The 27,143-nt window shown below is 34.7% G+C and overlaps 1 protein-coding gene across 4 annotated transcripts in view; it reads left to right on the top strand.

Annotated features, from left to right (window-relative positions):
* Nucleotides 1-27,143, top strand: part of Ca-alpha1t (Ca[2+]-channel protein alpha[[1]] subunit T) — a 118,533-nt gene that overhangs the window by 59,002 nt on the left and 32,388 nt on the right. For 2 of the 4 annotated variants that reach the window (XM_076773045.1, XM_076773043.1), the window contains 12 exons: nt 1,006-1,109; nt 2,802-2,977; nt 3,404-3,496; nt 4,093-4,271; nt 6,633-6,805; nt 8,488-8,816; nt 9,939-10,160; nt 15,197-15,326; nt 16,300-16,604; nt 17,410-17,561; nt 18,036-18,239; nt 22,708-22,828. In XM_076773045.1, coding sequence (XP_076629160.1) covers nt 1,006-1,109; nt 2,802-2,977; nt 3,404-3,496; nt 4,093-4,271; nt 6,633-6,805; nt 8,488-8,816; nt 9,939-10,160; nt 15,197-15,326; nt 16,300-16,604; nt 17,410-17,561; nt 18,036-18,239; nt 22,708-22,828 — 2,188 coding nt within the window. The remainder of the gene's footprint in view (nt 1-1,005; nt 1,110-2,801; nt 2,978-3,403; nt 3,497-4,092; nt 4,272-6,632; nt 6,806-8,487; nt 8,817-9,938; nt 10,161-15,196; nt 15,327-16,299; nt 16,605-17,409; nt 17,562-18,035; nt 18,240-22,707; nt 22,829-27,143) is intronic. The other 2 variants (XM_076773044.1, XM_076773042.1) reach the window with 1 other exon arrangement.

The following is a 27,143-nucleotide window of genomic DNA, read 5'->3' as shown; positions in this document are numbered from 1 at the left end:
GCCTTTGATGTATTAACCCGTGGTTGCGTTTAAGAATTTTTTTAACAATTATTTTTATTTCCACGACGTTAAAATTTAATCCATTCCCGTCTAACACAGATTCTATCCAAGACGCAGACAAAGATAAACTCGTCGATCTTAAAACTAAAAATTATCTGGAATCCAAAGTGAAAAAGTCTTTGAAGCTTATTTTCGTCTTGTCAAACGATGCAAGTTTTCTATTGCATTATTTTGAGATACGCAGACAAGGATAAACTCGTCGATCTTAAAACTAAAAATTATCTGGAATCGAAAGTGAAGAAGTCTTTGAAACTTATTTTCGTCTTGTTAAACGATGCAAGTTTTCTATTGCATTATTTTGAGATACGCGGATAAGGATAACCTCGTCGATCTTAAAACTAAAAATTATCTAGGATCGAAAATGAAAAAGTCTTTGAAGCTTATTTTCGTCTTGTCAAACGATGCAAGTTTTCTATTGCATTATTTTGAGATACGCGGACAAGGATAACCTCGTCGATCTTAAAACTAAAAATTATCTAGGATCGAAAGTGATAAAGTCTATGAAGCTTATTTTCGTCTTGTCAAACGATGCAAGTTTTCTATTGAATTATTTTGAGATACATTTACATAGAAAAGGTCCACGAGCTTCGTTAGACAGCCAAGAGTGAGTTTATATCTCGTAATCGAATCATCGGAACGCAAACTTTTCGATTTCTCTCAGCGCGAGAAATTTTCGCATTTCTGCTTGTTCTTCCATTCTGAAACTACCTGTATAGATATATACATATATATATGTATATATATATAGTCTCTAGATGTAATATATCGTCAGACACGCTGCATATACACGGTGTACGCATAAACGAAGCATGTGACGGGTGCATCCATGCATAAAACATACATACGCAACTTTTTAATTGTAAGAAACTTGATTCGGAGGATGAAACAGCGATCGCGTACGGTCGTATTTAAATATATTTTAATCGTGTCCCATTGATTTTCCAGCGATCTCGAGAAGTACTTCGAATATCAAGGTCAGGACTACATTTGCTCGCGTCCCGACGACAACGGAATGCACTCTTGTAGCAACTTGCCGCCCCTCAAGTTGGGTGAGTACAACTTCGATGTTCTTAACGATATTCTTGAGCGACGAGACGTTTCGAAAGGATTCGAAAAAAATTGTTCGAAACCGTCGTATTCTCGAAACACCCCGTGGAAAGGAAACCAATTTGGCCACGGTTTGGTACGTTTCCAAAATATCGGCGGCCCGAGGACGAAGCTACTCGATTCGCGGCTCCCTTCATCTTTTCCGCGTGTTATGACGTAATTATTTTCGTTGAAACCTGACTTAATGACACTGTTTCCAATATCGATCTACCGTTCAAGGACTACAATTCATATCGCTTCGATAGAGACTCTAAGACCAACTCATTCTCTCGAGGCGACGATGCTTTGATTGCCACCCGTGACACATTTTGCAGTTATTCAATTAAAGTCCACCTAGAGCGTATCGAACCGATTTTCGTTACAGTCTGTCCCGGCAACATTTCGCCTATCTTCGATCTATTTTTCTCCCGTGTGCAATATAAATATCTACGAGGGACCATTGTACGACCGTTGAATCACCAGTATCGTTATACTCGATCTGGTTTGACAGTCACTTCGGCGCGTTTGATTTTCCTTCGACGTATTCATCGTCGCGTCAATTTGGTCTTATTTTATGCGAATACCTGAACGTGCTCGATACGTTCGAAGAAACTGCGTCGCGATGCTACTGGGCTCTTTCCTGTATTCGTTTTTCATCGATGCTAAATTATTCGACCACTTAGAAATTAGTATTTGTACCAAAACGAACGCTGGAGGTCCCTTCCTGTCAACACGGTTTTCTTGTTAGATTAAAGATGTATTCTACTATATTCAAATTCTCTGTTCATATTTCGTTACCCCATGAAAATAATAAAAACCCTTTAACGCGTTTCTCTCGAATAAAATATCTAAAAGTTTACCTGAAAAATCAATTCAATTCAAAGAAACGTCACTCAGCTATTTAATAAAATATAAGTTCGTATGCGTGTGTAATACTAGAAGTCGAAGTCTTCCGCAAAAACTAGTAGTTTCCCTTATTAAGAGCGAAACGATGAGACGCAAGTACTGTGCGTCCGCGAGAAGTTGACTAGCGAAAGGAATGCGGTTCTGATTGGTTCCCCACTCTAGTTTAGAGTTTCTCGCCGAAAGTGGGGATTGGCGGAGCAAGCGAAGTAGTTCTGCGTAGGCGCAGTAGCTGTGTTTCGTCGTTTCTCATTAATTCTTGCCCTCTGGGGAGAAATGCGTCGTCTCTGGCACCAACCAGACACCTTCTCCTTTGAGCAATCATCTTGATCGGTACCAGAGCTGTAACATTATCCTGGGGGACAATTATTAACAGCGTAAATCCAGATCATGTCAACGTGCATAGTCGAACGTCGATTATCGGAAACAATACCAGCATATAAAACGTTTCCAATAAACGTGTTTTCGTATAATCCAATGGCGGATGCGAATAAAAAGGTCGTACATTTGTTATCGAACGCAGTTACGATATCGTATTAATACGAGTACTGCACATACGTTAAGAGGAAATTGACTCCTTTTTTTTTAATTAAAATATTTTACGAGTAGGCCAGAAGGACACACTTTGCTGTTTCCCCGATAATCAGACTCTCCAACGTTTCGGTTAATCGACGTTCCGATAATCGATATTCTACTTCTATCTAAGTAGAGTGACTACATTGCAGTAGCTATTCAAGTATTCTCGCTTTTAGGGAACGTGATTTGCAACAACACTGCGTTGCCGAACAATAATGCAACGTTTATCACCAACGACACCTGCGTTAATTGGAATTACTATTATACGGAGTGCAAGGGTCAGGGTAACAATCCATTCCAAGGAACAATATCGTTCGATAATATCGGTCTTGCTTGGGTCGCAATATTTCTTGTGAGTGTCCTACTTTTGTCGCATTCAGAAAACGAAACTACAGACTTACCGAATATCTCTAGATACGTATCCAGCTTTTAAAATATTTATCAGACGCTGCTATCGGCGTAGCAGAATAATCTTTTTTTTTTATTCGATTATTTAATCCTTGGACAGCGGACTTTGGAACAGCGTTCGACATCGATCGATTAAAAAACGCTTTATCGTTGAAAAATTGATGGAATGGCAATAAAATTTTTAAGGGAATATTTTAAGAGAAGATTTTAATATTACTATAAAATGAATTTTTCAGTCCGCTGGCTGAGAGTTGATTATAGTCAGATTGCTCGATTTATCGCAAAGTCCTTTTTGTCGACAGACGATTCGAATTATTTTCAATTTCATCAATCTTTTGATAAAATCAGTAAAACGATATTATTACTATAGGTAATCAGTCTCGAAGGATGGACAGACATAATGTATTACGTGCAGGATGCCCATTCCTTTTGGGATTGGATATACTTCGTTCTATTAATTGTGGTACGTTTACAACTTACATAACAAACGATCGATCTTTCATTATTTGTTCTACGTTAACATTCGATTTACGTAACCCGTCGATTCGACAGGATCCTTTGTGTCTTTATGCCATTTAAAAATAAATCAATAAAAATTCGAGATTTTTAAACAAAAGGTGGTCTAACTGTTTAAAACGGATATTTTTTACCAAACTAATTTGCCAAAGTAGTATTCAAGCAAAAAGCTCTCTAGCATTGTTGCCCGGAGGCTTCAATTTACCGGGGAACATCTGTTTCCGCATAAACCACTTTTAAACTTTCCTTAAAACAAATAACGCGCCATATAACTGGATTCCACGATTCCTATTCGCGTGCTATTATAGTATTTGTTATTAATATATCAGAATTTAAGTTTATTTGGATAATAAATACTCTAAGGAAACTAACGTTTATTAATAGTTGATAATAACATAGTATTATTAGAAGCAACGGAGCAAAATTAAAATTAACGTCAAAAATAAATGAAAATTATTCGTTTACGATTTATAAAATTTTCAGAGAGAAACGATCTTTTAATACAAGATACGTTAATAAAAAGGAGATATGTTTGATTTACAGATCGGCTCTTTCTTCATGATAAATCTGTGCTTAGTCGTGATAGCAACTCAATTCTCAGAAACGAAAAAACGGGAAATGGAACGAATGCGTTTGGAACGTGCTCGTTTTCATTCCACGTCAACCCTTGCATCGTCGACGAACACTTCGGAACCAACCACATGCTACGCAGAAATTGTTAAGTGAGTACTGTCCTTCAAACTGTCACGCGGTTATCTCCATCATTTCTCAAACCTGCTTGCACGGTTACTGTTCCCGATATAAGTCGCTTTATCATTTTAAAATTGAATAAACTTTTTCTATTTTTAGATATTGTGTTTAAAAAAATATTTACTCGACTGGATTTTTATTCCCATCGCATTATACATTTCTTCAAGTATTCATCGTTTTAATTTCTTTGGTACGAATAAATACACCATAATTGTATTGCATTAAACGGAAGACGGATTTTTCATGAAATACAAAAACCGATCGATCATGTATCGTCCATTTTGTTCGACTACATTTCGATTCTTATCTTTTTTGGTGAAAAACAGTTTCAAGAACAGTTCGATATCTTTTTCACAGCAGTTTGATGACATTTGTTTTAAGGATTTCTAAGAATATATTTTTGTTATTGATACTTTTTTATAATAAACGAGGTTCTATAATGTTTTTGTTGAAATTGATCGCTGTACGAATGCTTTCTACGCTCACTGTAAACATTTGTTAGAGATTTTAGCGATAGCTTGTTTATAATTGGTGTCAAAAATTGTGGTCTCTGCAGACATTTTTGGCCAAATTGGTCAAAATGAAAGCATTGGGTTAAAAGTATAAATTATGAAGACACCTTGGAGCGGTGCCCAGGAAAAGTTCCATGAAATCGGCTTGGCAGTCAACACGTTTGAAAGTTTCAACAAAAAGATGGAGATAATAAATTTCCTTAGTTTTTCGTTTAAAAATGTCGGCCACGCTTGCCAATAAACTGTATGTTTCCTGTTATTATTTATTAATGAAACACTTTCTGGTTTATCTTTATGTATTTTCTTACTCTTATTTATAGCGTGTACTGACACCGTTCGAAAATTTATTTTCAGTTATATTTATACCACAAAGACAAACTGTTTTATTTTAAACTTTAGATCACAAAAATAAAAATATTTTATTCTCTTTTATTTGAATTGCAAAGCATCTATTATTTAAAATAGTAATTGAAATATGTATTTTTTTATGCATTGCAATAGTATTCGGTGTATAAACAAAATTACTTCTAATGTCTTTACTTTAAAAAAGTGTTTCGAATGTATTGCGTTATTTTTTGTGGTCGTCATAAAAGCGCGAATATTTAGAAAACGCTTGATTAATTGCACGGAGTTGCTGCTATTAAATTTACCGAATTTCTTTCATTAGCGAACTCATTTGGAATTATTAAATTGCATTAATGTCGTTCTCAAAGACTTAAATCGCTTTTAACGTAAGCTGTTTTTCGTTAATATCCATTCCTCGTTGCCATATTAGAAAAACAAGCATCACGCATTTATACCTGACTGAATAGACGGATTCAAACGATCGATTAGCGTCATTCTCTCGTGTGTTCCTTGCAGAAATTACATACACGAAGTAGAATGTGAAACGACGTAATTTGTTTAATGTTAGCGTGAAAATTAGTTGTAAATACATTTGTGGGCAAGGTGAATGGATTACGCTCTGAATGGAAAATTTCAGTCCGTGTTAAATAACGTATCGGCGTTTGGAGCTAAACATAGCAGACAAAAGTGAGAAGATAAAAGGGAAGATATCTAAAAATGTACAATTCCCCGTCAATGGAACGGCATAATTTTAGTAAGATATTGATTTTCTTTGGCTTATTTTTGCGCCCTCCTGGCAATGCACCACCTACCGCGAGATACACATATTTTCATTTTTGAATCTTATCTCTCAGATGTGCGGATATAAATGTGACAATTGTAATTTTTCAGTTAGTAAAAATGTTTCAGGCAACTTTAACGTCACCAGATCCTCGTAACGTTGTTTCGTGACTGATTTTGTTACAGAAATTAAACTACCTGTCACGATAATGGCCCATTTGAAACGATCGATTATTTAATAATTTTTGCATTATAGAAAAACAAGCGAGACTTAGATACTCTGTATACGTATCCTCGATGATTCTATTATCGTCATATCCCGGTTTCCATTATCGCGTCGCCTGTCGTTGAATTTGTTCCGTTTTTATACGATCGATAGAAACCACCGAAACTGCATTTCCTTCAAAAAAAAGATGATAATAAAAGTTCTGCTTCCAGTTTTGCTAGACGATAATAACACGAACACACGATCACAACATCGTTAGAGTTATCGGATAGAATTCCACGGAATATTCTCTTTTAATGCACGGGTCAACGATTCGTTCAAACGAAGTCGTTATACGTGCACGTAACATAATAAAGTTAAATTCAATAACGAAGAGGAGCCCGCTTAGCATCGACTTTATAATTGGGCACCGACGTTTAAAATTGTCTTTCATCGCTTCGTTTCCATACACTCTTGCCACGTGTTCTCAGATATATCGCACACCTGTGGCGAAGAGGAAAGAGGAGACTAATGAAGAGGTACCGACTATATTTATACAAAAAGCAGCAGAAACGCGAGCAGAATTTACTTAAGGAACAGCAACAGCACGGACATCCGTTCCGAGGAAGCGCAGCCGGCTCTGGTTCAAATAGATTACCTGGAGGTAAGTGTTTCATACTCTCCAAATAGGATTGCTCTGCGGTATTGTATTTTCGTTTGTGTACTGAGTATTCTGAAATAAGTGTTGCTCGAAATTACGTCTAAATTACTGACCTTGCGTAATAGATCCACTTATAATACGGTATTCTGGAATCACGATTTCAGCCAGACAGTCCTATAACACATCCATATAGCACATCTTAATAAACTTGAATGACCCTTATACAGGGTGATTGGCTACCTCTGGAAAAAATTTTAATGGGAGATTCTAGAGGCCAAAATAAGACGAAAATCAAGAATACTAATTTGTTGATTGAGGCTTCGTTAAAAAGTTGATAATGTTTAAAGTTCCGTCTGTAGAACGCCAATCTGCGAACACAGGTGAATTTTTTTCTCGAAAGTGTGTAGGATTTCGGAGATATGACTCTTCACCAAAAATGATTGTAATTGACCCCTACAGCGAAAAATATTTTTTTTAGAACGATTTGAAATTTTTTTTTTTCGTCGAAAAATTTCAGCACCTACCTGTCGATTTTTCTTAAAAATTCGTTTTTCATTTTTAGTAATTTTATTTGACGCCCTACAGAAAAGTTGTCTAATACTTTTTTGTAGGTACCCATGAGCTCTACTTCAGAAAAAAGTTTCATTGAAATATATTCACAATTGTAGGCGTTATGGCTGTTTGAAAATTGGACCATTTTTATTGAGTTTTCCTCAGTTTACGGAGTCAAGGATCAATTTTTCGAATATTTTTGCAATTTCTACATATTCTTCATCTAAATACGCGTTGTTTGCGTTTTTGAAAATTAAAATCGTTCAATCCGTTCAGGAGTTATGGTGTTTTAAAGATTCGCATGAAATTTCGAGGAACGATTTCTGGCCTAAAATTAGATTTTCGGTAAGGAATTTTTTTCTCGAAAATGCGTAGGATTTTGGGGGTATGTCTATTTACCAAAAATACTTATAATTGACCCCTGCAACCAAAAATAATTTTTCCAGAACGATATGAAATTTTTTAATTTAATTTTTGAATAACTTTTTAACGAAACCTCAATCAAGAAAGTGCCATTCTTGGTTTTCGTCTTATTTTGGCCTCTAGAATCTCCCATTAAAATTTTTCCCAGTAGTAGTCGAATACCCTGTATAGGATGTATCATTTTTCTTACTACTTGAAAACCATAGATTTCTCTGTAGTTTTCTAGATACAAAAGAAACCACATTAATGATTCCTAAAATAAGCCCCAGTGATTCGTAGGTTGAACATTTCTTTAGAGCCAGCGAAGCGTGAAAGACAAAGACAATTTAAAGACCCCAGCGTATTAGCTCTAGAAAGGTACTCTTAAAAACATTTACCTTGTTAAATTATTCAATAAGTCAATAATATAATAACCCTTGAAGCGATGTTCAGTTTAAGAATCATTATAAATTTTTGTTTCGATATTTCTCACTGTTCTAAAGTTGGGGGAAAAGAAATCGATGATAGTTATTTAACTCGATAAAGATTAAAGTAACAAGAAAAAGAGGAAATAACTATAAATTGCTCTTTTGATAATAAGCACAGTTACTGCGAATTTCAGTCCACGTTGAAGGCCTCTTCTTCAGGACATTATAGCAAATTCCTGTGCTGAAATAGCAACTTAGAAGAGCTTTGGGACAACTTCTCTAAATTTGACGATCGCTTACTAGACAGGAGACTTCATCACGGAAGATGTCCCCGGCTTTTGGCAGCCATCGAGTACGCGGAACAACAGCAAGGGATCGGTAGCGGTGGTGGATCGTTTCCAGATTTTACAGCGACCAGTCCATCGTCTCAGGGTGGAATTCTCGGCACCGCCATTGCCAATAACGGCGGTAGCAATGGAAACTTGGCCATTGCGCCACGCGCGAGTCCTGAAGTTTCCGAAGCAGACGTGTCAACCAACGTGTGCCATCGTCTGGCACTTCATCGAACTTCCTCCGTGTCTTGTAATGGAAGCGACAACATCCTTTCCAACGCGACTGAGGCGAGCATACAGGTACAGCTACAACATAAATATTAATAATTATGTAGTTACTTTCGAAGCCTTGAAACTATATACGATAGAAGACCTAATTACAGTCAGCTGAACGACCAACTCTGAGAAATCTATTTATCAAAAGTATAGCTTCTGTCATTATTCGATATTTCCAATCGAATTAGCACTAAATTTACAGACACTTTATGTGTATCTATTTCTACCAAGACCGGTCAAATGACCTGTTCTTTCTCTCTTTCGCGAAAGATTTACGAAGAAATGCTAGCTGGTAATTACGCAAACATTCTGGATAGGAATTTAAATTCATTTTCTATTAAATAAACAATTTATAATCGCGTTTCATCGCACACCAGTCATATAATCAATAGGAATTGTTGAAACTTCTTTGGGTATATAGTATCAAAGTAAATGTCAAAATAAACGTAGAAGATAGCATAGATTATAATAGTTGATATATTCACTGGATAGAGGATGAAATGCCCTTCAAAATGAGCGTTCAATCAAGTCGAAAGCATAATTAGTTCCGGAGATATGAGGATTTTAGTTTCAAGTCGACGCGGTGGCTAGTTATGGAGATATAAGGGTTCGAAGCTTTGTTTACGTTTCATTGGCGCGAGGTGAATGACCTTTCGCGCGTAAATAGTAAACAGTGCGTAGTAAATTCTTGGATCTCGACTTTTACATAAATTACGATATCTCGAAAACGGAAAGTCGGATCGTCATAAACCAGAAACCATTTTAAAGAAGAGGCCTGGCCACTCCTAACAGTGGCTCAATTATGGAGAAAATATTAGTAATTTCGAAATTGCACACATGTAAAGTTTGACTATTTTTAATACGCATTGTTAAACTGTTCTAAGACAGTGGAAACTGAAGATTCTCTCCTTTCAAGTTAAAAAAAAATATTGCATTATAAAAAGTACATATTAACGTGCACAAAAATGGCTATGATCTTCAAAACTCGGGGAAAATTGCCTTACGAGAAAAAGAAGCAGCAGCAAAAATAAGAAAGTTATTATTTTAAATTGTCTCTTGTATTTGTCTTGTTAAGAGACGTATCTATCTAATATTTTCAATATCTTGACTCCTTGACTTCCCAAGCCTTTCATGTTAAATTTTCAGACAAACAATGCCCTGCTCAGTCCGCCTTGCACACACTATCGCAGAAGAAGTAGCGTGATGTTCAGTGATGTGGTGTTGCTTCATGGTAGCAACAATGTTGGAAACGCGTTGCAAACTACTTCGATGGTGTCGCCTGGTGAGCGTAACGTGTGTTCGAGCGAGAAAACGACACAGACCGGTGACGGTAATGTCTGGTCGAGTCCACTGGCTGATCACATACAGGTACTTTCTACTGTTAACTATAAACCTACAGCGATCAAATCGACACCGACATTATCAATAACATTCGATCGCCACGTAGAAACTATTGATATGTATAAAAATTTTAAGTACTTGGTATCAATTTTCAATAACGATGCTTCGTGAGTCGTTCTTTATTCGATGCTTCTATGAAACAGAGAGGGGCAAATTTTATTCACGTATAAAAAATAGAAATTTTCGATCGATTCGTGTACCAACTTCTGTGTACATTTCATTTATAAATAGGATTTATTAACGAATTTTTAAAACTATATTTAGACGAGTGGATAGTGGATAAAAGTAGATTTACAAGTGAATCTAACATTTTTATTCGTTACTCGCGAATAAAATTTGCTCAGCTCTGCTATGAATACATAATATTTAATTAAAAATAAATTTTTTCCATTATTTAACTGAAATCCTATGTGTTGGGAAAAACTGTATTTAAATTCGTTTACGATAGAAAGTTCATGCAAAATTAAATATCTTTACAATGGATCTTGAACATTTCGAAATGGGTAAAACGGATATTTAAATTTTTATAGAAGTATCAAATAGATATCGATATTTTCGTAAAGTTTCAAACAGACGTCGATATCTTCATAGATGTATAAAAACAGATATAATCTGCTGACTGACATTAGTAAGTATGGATTTGGTATCGACCCGATCGCTATCGACAAGTTTGAAAGAATTCCCTCAACGGCAGAACTGTGTTCCGGCTCCTTTTCTCTTATCCAGCGACTACATTGACTCAGGTTTCCCTTTAGTTCTTTCGCGACAATACAGGGTGACTCTAGAAACTGGGACAAACTATACCCCTTTCCCAACCACAAGATACAATAAATTCTTAGAAGGAAAAATTGAATCCTCCAAGCTGAGCCGCCTTTCGACGATATCATTTGTTTTATTTGCATTTGTTCCTTGTATTGAACATTTTCTTTACACAGATCGATTATAATTACTCACACATAAACGTTATAACCATTGAAAATACAGTATTATACGAGGTATTTTATATTTTGTTGATAACAGTTGTACAATTGAAATTTTTAATTAGTTCTGATCTAATAGTTATAAAATGTTGGGAATAAAAGCATATTTTATTCGAGTAAATTATACAATAATAATAACAACGTGAAGCAAACAGTTTGTTTGCAACCAGAAAAATATTTCTCCTTTAAATAACGTCTATTGTGTGATGCAAAAGTTTAAAAAGTTTAAAACAATTTATTGCAAACTTTATGATTATTATCCCGAGTTCAAGTAACAAGAAACTTTTGGCCTTCGTACAGATTTCCAGAATATTTTTGGTCCCTGATTTTAACGAATAAAAAGTTCGAAATTTAATATTATGCAGTGCGACGTGAAATCTTTCACGGGAAAGGTTGAAAACTCGATCTTTTCACACCTAGCACTCACCCCATCCCGCTGAGGCCACTTCCACATAGAACTTTTCAAACTTGTCGAGTAGTGCAATTGGAACAAAATCAACTGGCTGCTTCTTTGGCTATGAATCTCTCTTTTGGGCCACTCGAATTCGCTTGTCTGTTCGACAAGGGAACCGTACTTTAAATATCGTCCGAAATGAGAAGTATAAATCAGTCCCAATGCGAATCGAATGACTATAAAACATTACTTTTTTAATAATATCGATCCTTTCTGTAATAGAAAAAACGCAATGATTATTAAACTTTAATCGACTTTAGGTTATTTCATGATATAGAAATATGGTATCGAGAATGATTATTTGTTTTGTCAATTTGATTCCCTAGTCAAGTTCAATTCAAGTCAATTCAATCAAAGTCAAGTCAATTTGTTCTCATGAACAAATTTCTGTAATTTTATTTCTGTAATAGAAAAAACGCAATGATTATTAAACTTTAATTGATTAGGAATTTTCATGATATAGAAATATGTTATCGAGAATGATTATTTGTTTTGTCAATTTGATTCCCTGAGTCAAGTTCAATTCAAGTCAGTTCAATCAAAGTCAAGTCAATTTGTTCCCATGAACAAATTTGAAAATATTGTGCCCTTATTCTGCGATCTCCTTCCGTCCGATTAAGCTGTCTCAACCGACAGACGCTATGAAATGATGTAATTAAGGCAAACACCACGGTTCACCGTGGGTTCAGGTAAATTACACGGTAAGAGGCATTAGTCAGATCTAATAAAAGCTGCCATAAATTATAATTTCTTTTTGAATGAAGGTATTACCGTTTTGTGGGCCGTTAAATATTTCCTTTGCTACCATTGACATTGATAAAAGACGTATGTTGAATATTATAGAACATTATTAGTACACAGTTTTTCTTTTTTTAAGAACGCAATAATTAATTTGATAATTATACTATAAAAACTGAGTCTTGATCGTGATTTTGCTTTAAAAATACGTCGAAAACATGTAATTTTAAGGTTGACATCGACTTCAAAGACGATCGTTAGACAAATTGCAGAAAATACATTGCGACGTACGCGAAAAATATACGAGTTTTACGACAATGTAAACATATAAAACGAACAAAATTGCAGAAAACATCTGCGCTTAGCAGACCGGCATTAAAGTGTACTAGCATTTCTGCAAAAGAAAAACATCTCCGGCCGAAAGGAATTGGCGACAAATGATATTTAGCGATGAAAAAAGAATTTAACGTGGGTGGACCTGACGGTTTTAACTTTTACTGCCACGAGTCGAGAACAGAAGGTCAATTATTAAGCTGTCGTCAAAGGGGTGATCGTCAAAGGCACCGGAGTTATCAACGATAAAGTTAATCTTGCACTGATCGATATTAGACGTAAACTCGTGTTTACATTCTTATGCGTAACGGTACACGAGAATGTTACAAAGAAAATTAACAAAGATACACGGAAATAATTTAGCAAATTTTAAGTATTATAACTATCAAACTATTAGGTTTTGATAATTTTTTTTTATAGATTAAAAAAATTGCATCGAATGGTTCGCTAAAATGTATGAGGTTCCATTTAAAAAAAGGATGCAGTCTTCAGATGAATAAAATTATATTCAGTTTGTACATTTGTTTTATAATAATAAACAGAATTAGAAAAAGTTAGAATTATAAAAATAATTAAAAAAAATAGACGAATAAAATGATAACTTTATTTTCTTTCTCTCTAATCGGTTTAGAGATTATTCTCAGTTATTCATGGATGTGCTCGACTAATAAGGGATGATCCCCAACCTAGAAGCTTAAAAACTTTTGAAACTTTAATGGACCTATAGGACATACGTAGAAACGTAGCACGTAAATTTGTTTGCTGCTGAAATTTGCTTTCAGGGGTGGAAATTAATCCTCAAATATTCTCGTAAAGCACTCGCGTGGCCCGAATAAGCGAGTCACAAATATGGCGGCCATGACGCCCGAACGGTTCTGTCGCTCTTATTGCTCTTATAAACCCTGTATTTCAATTTCATCGAAACGTCCGACTTCCAGTGTAAAATGTAATCCATTCGACGCGTAATGACCCAGTCGTGTCGAAACAGAGGCGGATAGTCTCAGTATTTACAGAAGAATATTTATCGTGTCCGACTTGACGTTGATGTTATCCGTAGTGCGAATCAGCCTTTAGTGGCTGTCACGCGGGACCGTTTTAAATTCGTCGACCGAGCATATGTAATACCAGACGCGTTCGCCGATGCACTCACTCTTTGCGTATCTCGTTCTCGCTTTTCGCGTCGGATGATTCGAGCACGGTTAGGTTTCAGCCCGAAATACAAAAGGTCGATTCCTGGAATGAAAACGCGACCATCCCCGACTAACTGCACTGCTCTAGCCTCGGTTTCGGCTCGTTTATGCGAACGTTACGCGCGAACGTCTATTTACAGTCAGTTTATATAGTTAGATAATGAGTTTTATTATTATACTTAAATCTCGTAAATTCTCGTCTTGGATATGGCTTTAAGAAATTCTTTTTAATTTATATTTTAATTTACAAATGTGTTTACGAACGAAACGCGAACTAAGATTTTTTCTCTATGACGTACGATTTAATTCCAAATAATTTGTCAAACATATACTATTAAATTTGATTTAAATTTGTTCGTACAAGGAACGAAATAAAAATGTATTGATTTTAATATATAAGACTTGATGACAAATGAGTAGCCTCATAATTCTTAAACTTGACATTAAGAACCTGTCAGGAGTCAGTCTAGGGGGTAAGGGGTTAAATAGTTAGACAATAAGTTTTATTATTTGCTTAAATCATACTGGATTTTCGTTCTGAATATCGATTTAAAAAATTCTTTTTAATTTATATTTTAAATTATAAATGAATTTTCGAACGAAACGCGAACTAGGATTTTTCTTTCGTTCTTTGTAAACGTCCATTTATTGTCAGTTATATAGTTGAACAGTGAGTTTTATTATTTACTTAAATCATACTGGATTCTCGTCGTGGATATCGCTTTAAAAAATTCTTTTTTATTCATATTTTAATTTACAAATGAATTTTCGAACGAAACGTGAACTAGGATTTTTCTTTCGTTCTTTGTAAACGTCCATTTATTGTCAGTTATATAGTTGAACAGTGAGTTTTATTATTTACTTAAATCATACTGGATTCTCGTCATGGATATGGCTTTAAAAAATTCTTTTTAATTTATACTTTAATTTATAAATACATTTACGAACGAAACGCGAACTATGATTTTTCGTTCGTTCTTTGCGAAAGTCTATTTACTGTCAGTTTAAATAGTTAGATAATGAGTTTTATTATTTGCTTAAATCATACTGGATTCTCGTCATGGATATGGTTTTAAAAAATTCTTTTTAATTTATATTTTAATTTACAAATGAACTTACGAACGAAACGTAAACTAAAATTTTTCGTTCGTTCCTTGGGTATCAAATTTGCTGAACTTTGTCGTGCATTATAATAGGAATAATTCCTCGCTGGCCTTGAATGGCCAGTTGATTTTGACTGTATTAAAACGCCTCTCACCGCAAACGTCCGTTGGATTCGCAACTTGTCATACACACGTGTCACCGCAGATGCAGGCGGAGCTGGGTGGAAGCGAAGCTATGACCTGTCAGGAATTACTGGCGCTAAGCGGTGCCCTGAGTGCTGCACTGCCAACAGGTCAGCTGGCGTTGGATTCGTTTCTGAATTCGCTCACGAAAGGTACAAGTTACTTTCCCTCTTTTAGCTTTGCAAATCAAAAAACTTGTTAATTTCTGCTCTCCATAGATTATGATTATTAGGTTGTGTAATAATTTTGTCAATATTATACACTTTTATTGCAATAACCGAACGATTACAGCAGAATACACTCTTCACAACTGCATAAATTAAAAGAAAATCGAAACGATCATTGTATTCGCTAGACATTTGAGTTTTACTTATTGGAAATTGAGTTTTACTATGGAAAACGTATCGGGATTTTTTAATAAATAAAGCGACGAATTCTATCGTAAATTTAAATTATTTTCAATCAAAATATGGTTGAAATCATAAAACAAAATGGCATACACAGTTGTTCCCACTTGTATTCGTCCACTATAATGGTGATTTACTATAAATTGAAAATAAGCTTGCTTGGGAATGTATAGTTGGCATATTATTACACACTGTTTATATCATACCTCTCTATCGATTTTGTAATTGGGCGTTACTAGTCCATCAATATTAGAAAAATAAACTACTTGGTAAATAGAAGTAACACAGTGCAATAAACAATATTTGGTAAAAATAAATGGGAAAATTTCCTAAAAAACAAATTTCTTTTCATCGATAGTAAATCACCATTACAGTGTATAAAATTGGTATTATTTAATATTCTTATAAAGAAACGCGAACGAACTTACTACACAACCCAAGACTTCAATTTTATATTTATCTTCGAATCAAATTCTCTTTCGAAAATCGAAAGTAATATCACGAATATTTCAGCAATAAAAATAAAAATTAAACGAATTACGAAATAAGGGTATCCAATTATTGATTATGGTTGAAACAAAACATGAGTCGTTCAAAATTTATTTTAATCTAAATATTTTCCGGGTCTAAATATTCATATCCTCGCGCAGAATTTAATCGCAGGTGAATAAAACGTTGCAATTTTGAAAACACATGCGCTTGTAATCGTTCATTTTAGGCATAAGGGATCGACATATTACTCTGGAGGATCGTACACAATGGTTAGCGACGGATATTGATAATTGTTCCTGTTGCTGCGAACTGCAGGGCGGCACTGATCAATGGCCAGACGAGGGAGACAAGTGGGCAAACTCGTCGCGCGCGAAAAGGTTTCTAAGATCTTGCGGATATCGTTGTATTAGCGTGGTACGCTGCATAAGACGGTCGATCAAGAAGCTGGTCGAACACAAATACTTTCAACAGGGTATTTTAGTGGCAATTTTGATCAATACTTTGAGCATGGGCATAGAATATCACAATCAGGTCAGTATTTAAGTTCACGCGTACGAGAACCAGTAGCACGTCGATTATCCAAACAGCGTGACTGCTCCAATGATCGATTTTTCAAATAATCGATCCGGGGGAAATAAAATTGAATTTAGCAAAGTGTTATTTTAAAGGGAAATTTCCTTTTTTAATTTTTTGTTTCTAAATTCTAATAGTTTCGATTCACAATTTTTAATTTCGACAATCGTCGACTTTCCAACATTATACTGTGTTAGACTACAAACTGTCTTTAAAACTTCTCTACCAATTCCACACCATTCTTTTTCGTAATGTTGTACTCGCATGCTTCATTTTCTATTCTGATAATCGACGTTCTACTGTATTCTATGCACAGTGTTCCGATAACTATTAGCATCATGATTATTTCCGATGTCTGTAGCAGTTTTAGAAAAAATTTGTTGAAAAAAAGATGTTTTTATGCATTCAACAATGACTCGAAAAGGAGAAATAACATTTTTTTGTACGAGGCTTCGTTTTCGAGAAAATCGAAATTAAAATGATCTTTTATTATACTCGTTGTATTCTTCTCAACAGTTGCCATTAATAAATAATAAATATAGATAAAAATGAAGCACATCGTGAAGAGAAAAAATAGAAATACAACAGTGGACAAATGTTTCTTTAACTACTATATCTTTGGATATTAATTAATGCGTTAAGAGTTACTGGAACGCTTTATATATTACATCTTGCTTACTATTGTTAGGAGTAGATCGACCGTTTCATTGTTTCAAATACACGTGTCGAGTGTGTTATTCTTTTTCTGTTCGTTGGTCAACAGCCCGAGCAATTAACCATAGTGGTTGAAATAAGCAATATTGTGTTTTCGGCCGTTTTCGCTGTGGAAATGTTACTCAAGATAATAGCGGAGGGTCCGTTCGGTTATATCAGCAACGGATTCAATGTCTTCGACGGGGTTGTCGTGGTGCTCAGGTATATTAATAAAATTATTTCCTTTCATTCGATAACGCTGCATGACGAAATCGCGTCACAGATTTAAAAAATTCTACGACTTTCGTTATCGAGAAGTTTCAAAATATTTTTCATTTATACGTGCCCTAATCGATGTCAATGTTTGTCATTTATTACGCATAAATACGAAAATATTTCAGATTACTGTGGATAGTACTTTTTAAATATAACTGACAACGAAGACACTTGTACGTTTTGTACGTTTCTTAAAATTAGTGAAAACAATTGGCAAGCTATTATTAAAATATATAAATCTGCATTAGAAGTATAATAAAAATTCTAAACAGAAATATCGAGAAATTACAAAGTGTATAAACATCCTATTTCGCTGCTAACGTGTACGCTCTATTTTGATCGTACATCTGTCTGCGTTAAAAAAAATTGTTGAAAAATAGAAAGAAACTAACTAGTACGGTTGTTTCCGATTTCTCCCAGCGTCGTGGAAATTTGCCAAGCCTTTGTCGAGGAGAGAAGCGGAAGTTCCGGGCTGAGCGTACTGAGGACCTTCCGGTTACTGAGGATCCTGAAGCTCGTCCGTTTCTTGCCGAACCTGAGGCGTCAGCTGTTCGTGATGCTACGCACGATGGATAACGTTGCCGTATTCTTTTCCCTTTTAGTACTTTTCATCTTTATATTCAGGTAAGTCGTTTCCCATTCTCCCGTTTGGACAGAGAATTAGCGCGGTTCTTGTCGCATCGTCGGTTCTCGTAGTCGGAGGGTGCACGTTCCAGGAATCGCGGTTCGCGCGGATCCAGGCGGATCGTATCGTGGATAAGACGCGCGTTTCGTGTTCACGGACGCGGAACAACCGTATCGGATAATCACCTCATCAGCCTAACGTTTGCATGAACGCCAAAGCGGATTGGAGTCGTTGGATTATCGATGGATATATTGCGGAGAGACGAATATTCGAACGAAACGTTAAGTGTCAACGAGACGTAGCCGGTTTGTCGATCCGTTGATCGTTACGGTCGTTAAAGTGTAACCAGAGAGCCTTGAAATAGAAAATTTTTTCGCGGAGGTCTCATTGACATTTATAAATATTGGAAAGAGCTTTTTGTCCGCTTCCGAGCTTCCCACAGGAGCTGAAGCTTGTATATTATGTATCACTGCCCTTCGAACACGAAGTGTACTAGGTGACTATGTCTTCCGTTTACCTCCTGTCTTTTCTTGTTTATGCGCTTTTACTTTTCTCACGGCATATGGTTCGTCGCGTAAATGCATCACATAGACGATCGAGTCTCGCAGCAGTTTTTCGTACATACTACAAACTCTGTTTATGAGCGTTTATGGGCAGCGTTTTCTGACGTTGTATTGGTAATGGCGATGGGTGTTTGTTGGCACGTCTACGAGGGATGTCTTGTTGGCCCTTTCTCATGTGGCTTGAGGCATCGAACGTGTATTACTTTACCGTTTTATTAGAGGACACCTGTTATACATATGAATATCGATATAAATATATATATACGTATATCAACATATATATTCTCATGTGTGCATGGTGGTTTTACCTAGTGACAAGTATGAGAGCTATATGTATATATATTTATATCTCTCTACTATTATCTATTTGATTTATTCGTGTTATCGTACGTCTTTCTCACTGTCGCTACGTTCCTTTCTTTTCTTTCTGCTATGTACCTTAAAGTGCCTACAAAGTGCGTGCGCCTCGGTGTGGTCATCGATATTAGACAGCTTGCGAATGAACGATATGTACCTTTTTTTCCGGTTCTGATCTGATTATGCTACGTACACGGCCTCTCGCTATTTCGCGTTTCACGAAGCGTTTAATGACCGTCCGACGGTTGATTGGCCGGCCGCTCGCCACAATCGCCCTTATCCTCGTTTGCTCGCTTTCTTTCAGCCACGATTACTACGATCACCTCGACCCATAAGTAATGTCATTTTCCAACGTACACTTGCACCATAAAATCTTATTTTTAACACGTTGATCGCCAGACCAAAATTGTAAAATCTTTTACCAGACCGACACTTTCATTTTAGACGATTTAGTAAACTACGTAACTTGAAAGTCTAGTATTTATTTGTGTAAGCTAGAATTTATGAATTTTATTTAAACTTATTTCCTTTAACGTTTCAAAACAAGAATTAATTGTTTTAGTTCCACAGTGAGAAATCTTGTCACCCATATAGGTGACGTAGCAGGTAAAGCGTTGAACAATTATCGATATTTTTTTAGTTCGAAACTAGTATTTCTTGCTGACTGAACAGTGATGACACAATTGGGAAAAACTATAAATCTGAAACGGTTGCAGTTATTTGCTTTTATGCATCACTGTTCCTAAACAATACAACTATATCCTTTTTCCGAATGGAACTTTATAATATTGTTTATAAAGTAGTTTTTTATGCTCTACAAAAAAGTATGGAGGTACTTATGCTCTAAACCTAACAATTCAAGAGTTATATCACTTTAAAGATTACGTGGTAGTTCTTGTCTAGAATATAAATGAATGAAAAAGCTTCAAAATTAGGAAAATTGTGATATTTTAAGGAAAAAAAACTTTACACGAAAAATACCGTACGTTGAACTTTACAATTTTTTCTAATTAATATTTATTTTTGGAAATTTTTATTTACGAAACTGTTAACCCTACAAATGACTTACCTCTTTTTAAATTTTCGATTAGTATAAAAGATCGATTCTGCAGTGTAAAAATTATAGACACATTCTTATTAAAATATGAAAGTATTTTTTGAAGTTTTACAAAATAAGGTTATTTTTAATTTATAGTTCTATAATTATCACGCTGAAAATTTATTCTAGAATTTTCCAATCATTCTCAATAGAAATAAAAGAAATAACTTAATGGGGTGAATAATATGGAGAGAAACATTCATACGTGCTACCAGTTTTCGTTTAAATTTGTTCTGTGTTTTTGAAATAAATACGAAACCAGTAAAACGATGATTCGAATCCCTCCCACGTTTACGTGTAGTGTGTCGTGTTTCAATTTCAATAAAATCTCTGACATCGACCGCGAACAGTAATCGATTCGATGTAGAATGACCTAAACGTATTTTCATACTAATGGATAGTGCGAAATATTGAAATTATTCCGCGTTAATGCTTTCGTGGCTCAAACAAATGCGTATGACTGTGTCGTATTTACTACTCTATGGACAGCGAAACAGCAATTTCGTGATTCTACTGTGAAATTCGTTTAATAATCCTGTCGAGGGAACCACATGAAACGTTACGCAGCGACTTTGATGGGACAAATAGAGAACCGAAAAATATTTCACCCCATTTCGGTCGTTTACTTCAGCTGTCAATGAACTTACGAGACTTTCTTTGGATTTATACAGACAGTAATATTATGCAATTAGTTTGAACTGTGTAATTCAGATTAATTTCAGTCTTTAAAAGATCTAAAAAATGACATAAAATCTTAAAAAATTGAAATTTTAAAAAGAGTGAAATTATATAAAAGTTTGCTCAAATAGTGAGAATAGAAATAAATTTTACGTATAAAATTAATATTAATATTATGTAATTTGGTACGAAAACGCAAAAATATTTAAAGATTGTCCTGTACGTATATTTTATTTTTCTTTTTTTATGATTTCGTATTTCATTCTTGATATTCTGCATGCCAGTTCCGGGGCTAATCTCTGAAACTATTGTATCGATTCTGATTGAATTTTCCCCACTGTGCAGAGTATTTATTCCCGAAGGATTTAATCAGTTTATAAAAATCGTTTCAGTAGTTTCAATATTGTGATTTTCATCGTTAGAAGAAAATAAAAAATCGATTCAACGGATTTAGCATTTTTTCCATCGTTATCGTTAACTATCAATGTTATTTTCGATATTGCCTATTTGGACATTACTTAAAGGATGTTTGTTAGATTCTTTTGCGTATTTAATCGATGAAGAGAACACTACTTCAGAAGATGTAAATTCTGATTAGTCTTTTTCCGTATAACTATATTTATCAATTAATTTTTACACTATTTTCTATCTACACAGGAAACGATATTTGAATATTTGTGCGTTTTTCTTCCAAAAGATTAAACGTAGAAACTATCGTGCAATTATTATTTTCTATATAAATTAAAAGAAGAGTAAAAAACAATTTCCACGTTTCTTGCGTCTTGGTCCCCGATACTATTTTTTCAAAACAAACAAGAAAACGATATTACTTATGGGAAGATTTGATATTTGCGATATTCAATTTTGGTAGCTTGACATTCATCGATACATCAACGGGAATTAAAATACGGTTTACTTGCAGCTTTTGTTGAAAGTATTGCACTTTTCACATGGCATTTCTGTTTTTCTTCTTCCTTTTCTTTGGATCAAAACTGTACCACAAGCATCAGGCGATGATCACGCGATAGGTATTCGAAGCCAGTCAACATTTGACATTAAAAGAAAATATAATATTGACGTAACCGACCAGAAGCGTTTCAAAATGATTTACTGTACATATTCCGCCGATCAGATACTTCTTAGAATACGATAAGACTTTAAATTTACAGAAAAACTATAACGATTTGTGTCCAAACGCAGCGACATAATAATACATAATTTTAAACGATCCACTTTTCTCGATAGCCCAACAATAATTCACGAAGACTTTAAGTTTTCAGTTTTCCATTAGCAATCGACAATTGTTTTCGCTGACAATAAGAATTTCGAAAATCTACGTTCGAATATCACACGAGCGCATTAAACTCAAATTTTTCGGTTGCATTTAACGTTCGATCGGATTTCTGCACACTTGATGACGCGAAGAATTATAAAATGAAATCGAAGGATCTTTTCAATGGAACACGAACGGTCCCATTTAACGAAGGACGCGAGAAGCTCGAGTGCGCACATTACTTTTCGAGTAATTTGATTTCACTTGATCGACACGAAGCTTCTCTGATTGCGTTTCTATTATTTTCGTTTATTTTATTACGTTCCGTTTCACTCTCGTACATCTAGCCCCTTTTCTATTCCTGCCCTCTGTCTATCTTGCGTCCTTCTTATTTTATTTCATTTGACATACACACACACATACATATATATATATACCTATCTATCTATATATATTTACGGATAAGAAAGTACATTGCACGTTTCGTTGTGTTGTAGTATTCTCGGGATGAACCTGTTTGGTTGCAAATTCTGTGAAACGATGAAAGGCAGCTCTGACGTCGAGTGTGATAGAAAAAACTTTGACTCGTTACTCTGGGCTATTGTGACGGTGTTTCAGGTACCTACAAAGGATACTTTTTCACGTATCTCTCGAGGGCTTTTTTTCCTCTATATAATAGTGTATATTATACATATATTCGTATATATATATATATACATATAATATATATATATATATATTACACATGCATCTACATATGCCAAGTACCTGTATACAAGCGTATAGTATACATATATGTGTATACATACGTACGTACGTAGATATATGTATTTGTACATGCGTATGTATGTACGTATATATGTATATGCACACGCACATATATATACATACATATATATATATATATATAGATATTACGTTTGTCAACGTTTAAAGCTAAACTCGTACGACCGCGGACCGTACATCTGCTTTTATGATATCGCGAGGCCTAAGGTAACGTATGTATGAGAGATACATGAACACCTATGGCATGTCGCCGTATCGAGGTAGGAGGAGGCCACGGATCATTCGAACCACCGAATTTTCCTAATGTTTCTTCGCTTCTCTATTCGCCGTCCACTCGCAGCTGCCGCTTAGCGAGAGCAAAAAGTGTTTTGAGACCGTACAGTCTCGTGTGCACAACGCCATAGGCGCGCGTCGAGCTGGCCGTTGGCATGCTTCTGCTATCATTCTTACATCAGTTTGTCTCTGTTGTGCTTCGTACGCCATACAGTTCCCTATCGTTCGATCGTTCCGAATTTACGCGAATTCTTCTTTTTTTCTTTTTTGTCTGAAACGTCGCTACACTTTCGTCGTCGCTTCGAGCGACGGTGTTTGCCTGCGTTTGAAACCTGTGGTATTTTTTATTTCATCGGGGACAGGCAAAGAAAAATAGCGGTGTAACGAGGTTTCCACGCGAACGAGTGTTTGCATATGTTTTTTTTTTTTTGAGTGGAATAATTTTTTTCTATGGAAGACTCGAGAGAATAGATAATTGTCAATTTGTATGGCGATCTGTTGGATTGTTCTATGAGAATACAAGTTGAAATGCTTACAAGGAGAGAACAAGGTCTACTGGATCTTATTGAAACTTTATACATTTGTAGATTTAGTCATTCTTTAGGGATTGTGAAGCTTTATTATTTGTCGAAATATAATTGTAGCTTTTTATGTACGATATTTACTAATTAGAATGGATATATTTGAAAAATAATGTAATCTGTTCAGCGAAAACAGAAAATATAAACAGACGCTCAAGTGATTATAATTACCATAAGCAAATAAAGACAGATACTGCTCTCGTTGAACGAGATATAGTACATTATTATAAACGCCATGCCACGCTTCTTAAATGATGAAGCTATAATAATATTTTAACACATAATAAAATTTCGATCGTAAATATCTCAATGTCCAATTGAGTGTCTGCCAGAACGACAAGATCTACAAATCTCTCAACAAGTCTCTCCTTGTAAGTCTGACAAAATAATTTTCGGGATTAAAGCTTTAAAAAATTTATTTTTTATTAAACCACTTACGTACTAGTATTATTTTTTTTTTTAGCTCGATGTAAGAAAATTTTAGTAACTCTAAAGGAAAATTGGTCAGAGCCTTTTGTTTAGAGTGCTCTTATAGGGTTTGTGATTCTTAAATTTTATGATGTATACCGTATTTTAATTTATTATTGGACCATTTAAATTTTCGTTGAGCTATACGAAGCATAACAGACACGAATATGAGACTTTCAAGAGTCGTTCGGATGTGATAGTTGCCGAATAAGAGATCTTACATCACACTTTTCAGAAGTACAGTACCTCTCGCTTATAATAGGGGCCAAAAGAAAAACAAATCATATGAAAATTATACGATTTTCATACACTTTGTTCTACGACGTACGTAGATTGTACAGAAACTCTTTTTGTACATAGTTTGCAAAAAAAGACGTGAAAATTTGTTGGCTGGAGGTTCTGCTCACTGTTTTATTAATCTTTCAAAAATACACATTTTGTTTGATACGAAGTAACAAATAAAAATACGAATGTTTATACCTGAAATGCTATAATATAAATATAAACGATTTGGTAATTGTAAATTGGTCGGATAAAAATAATTAAAATTTTCATTTATTATCTCGTATTAATGTAATAATTTGCTTTATATTCATTAAATATTAATATTTAGTGAATTAGTTCTACCACATCCGTCAATTTGACAAATATTTGAAGAATATACTTCCACGTATAGTTTTCAAAAATAAAGATTATAAATGACGAAAAAACAGCATTTAACTAAATTATTTATTTTTAGTTAGAAAATATATAAAAACAGATTTTTCGATCGAGTTATTTAGTATCAAAATACTTTTTGCAAATAGATCTCGTTTGAAATTTCTTATATTCTTATATTCAACGCAAATAAAATTCGTTCTATTTTTGTTGTACGATCAATCTTGACATTTACACGTACATATTAGAATTTTCTTTTGAATTTCCTGAAGAAACATTTCCATTTTTGTATTCACTTGCCAACTCTTTCGCCAATTGAAATATAAATTACTTTCTAGATGTATTTATTTGAACGATATCGATCTAAATTTGCAGTCTAAAACTCATTTTAATGACCCATCGAATCTTTGTATAAATATACATTAGAGAAATCGATAATTAGAACGTTTGAAAGGAAAAAATATAGAAATATAATCGTTATTCCGTTTCATTAAAGTTTCAGTAATTTAAAAAAATAAAATCTGAAATTTTGACGGTCTTGGATAGTTCTAGTGTTAAATATAATTTATAATAATAACTTGAACAAGTATTGAAAATAGCCCAAAACGCTTCTGTGTACTTTTCTCGCGAATAGAAAGGAACGAAAAACTCGCTCGGCGCTCGGCGCGTTAAAAATAATCCGGACGAGATCGTGTTTGGATTTATTTCCATCGGTGCAACATCACCGCTCCATCGGTAATACTTTTATCAAGATACGATAAAAAATAGAGAAAATAAAATGTTCAATAATTTATATTTTACGCGATTAAGACTACTTTGAACTATCGATATAGTATCTGCACCACTTGCAAATATTCTTTACATATTATTCGTAAAGCAACACGTGACAAATATTAGAGATTAGGTCATCCCATAAGTTTGTGGCGTTCGATATTCTGAAATTGACGAAGATAAAATTTCTAATTTAATAGAAAGCAAACAAAAGTCAGTTCAGGGGTTTTCTGAAATTTTACTAACATCAACAAATCATAAAAATTTAAAACAAATAGATATTGTGTCAAAGCTCGAAGTTTGGAATTCACGTTGACATACGGAACGAAAGTTTCTTGATCGTGCTTGAGCCTAATTGCACGAATATTTTTATTAGTATAATAAAACGATTTGAAAATATCAACGTTTTAATGAAAAGAATTACATTACATTTTAATAAAAAATCAAAGAAGTTTTGTAGCGACGATGCAATAGTTTTGTCAAACGAAGGGGAGGGGGTTGTCGAACGAGAAGAGATTTACTGTTTTTCATCAAGTTCTATTAAAATAGTGCTTTAAGTTGTAGTACAAAAATTGATATGAACATATGGGACGACCTAGTATGTATCTTATGAGTAGTCGCTTTTGGTGGATTTTTAACAATGAGAAAATAAAATTGAAACGCTTAAAATATACTTGTGGAAACAAAAGAATGATGTAGGATATAGGAAAGTCTGACCAAGAACGCGAGAATGTTTGTTCTACCCGATAGTTATTTAATTTTCTTTATTAAAGAGTGTCAGTTGGGAGCTTGGTAACATGGCGCCCACGTGCCCCTTTTGTCCCTGGTTTGTCACGGTCCTGCCAGCAAGGTCTCCTCGATCCGTCCTTTGTGATTCAGGGAACGATGAAAGGACCAGTTATTCAGAGTCCAATATCCTTTTGGTAGTGGTGCGCCGAAGGGAAAGGGTGTAATCTTCGGATCAAGGAGGTATAGGCGCAAACCTGGGTACTTCCAAACGCTACAGCGCAGAACCAAAATCAATGTTCTGTGTATGACGCGTTGCTCTTTTTATTGTTCGTGGAGAAAACGTAGGAAAAGACTAAAAAGCATTTCGCTCGTTTACATTCGCCTGGAAATACATTGGTTAAAATTTAAATAAGTGTCGCTATAATTTTGGCAAAATTCACCGCGCGTAATGGGTTTCCCAATAAAAGCAACGGATAAAATGAAAACGATTAAAGATAATCTGGTGCTCGTTGTTTTATTTTTATGTACATTCGTGGACGTTATATGAAATACAATATTTTTTAAACGACCATCACGATTTTATTTCGTTTGGATTCCCAGTAACAGTTTCTCGTGCACAGATTCTATTCACTTCTTCGAATTGAATAAGAATTTAGATAATAAATTTT

Source organism: Colletes latitarsis, chromosome 9, assembly GCF_051014445.1.
Source record: "Colletes latitarsis isolate SP2378_abdomen chromosome 9, iyColLati1, whole genome shotgun sequence".
NCBI lineage: Eukaryota > Metazoa > Arthropoda > Insecta > Hymenoptera > Colletidae > Colletes > Colletes latitarsis.
The sequence above is the reverse complement of the archived record's forward strand: the minus strand, read 5'-3'. Positions and strand labels throughout refer to the sequence as shown.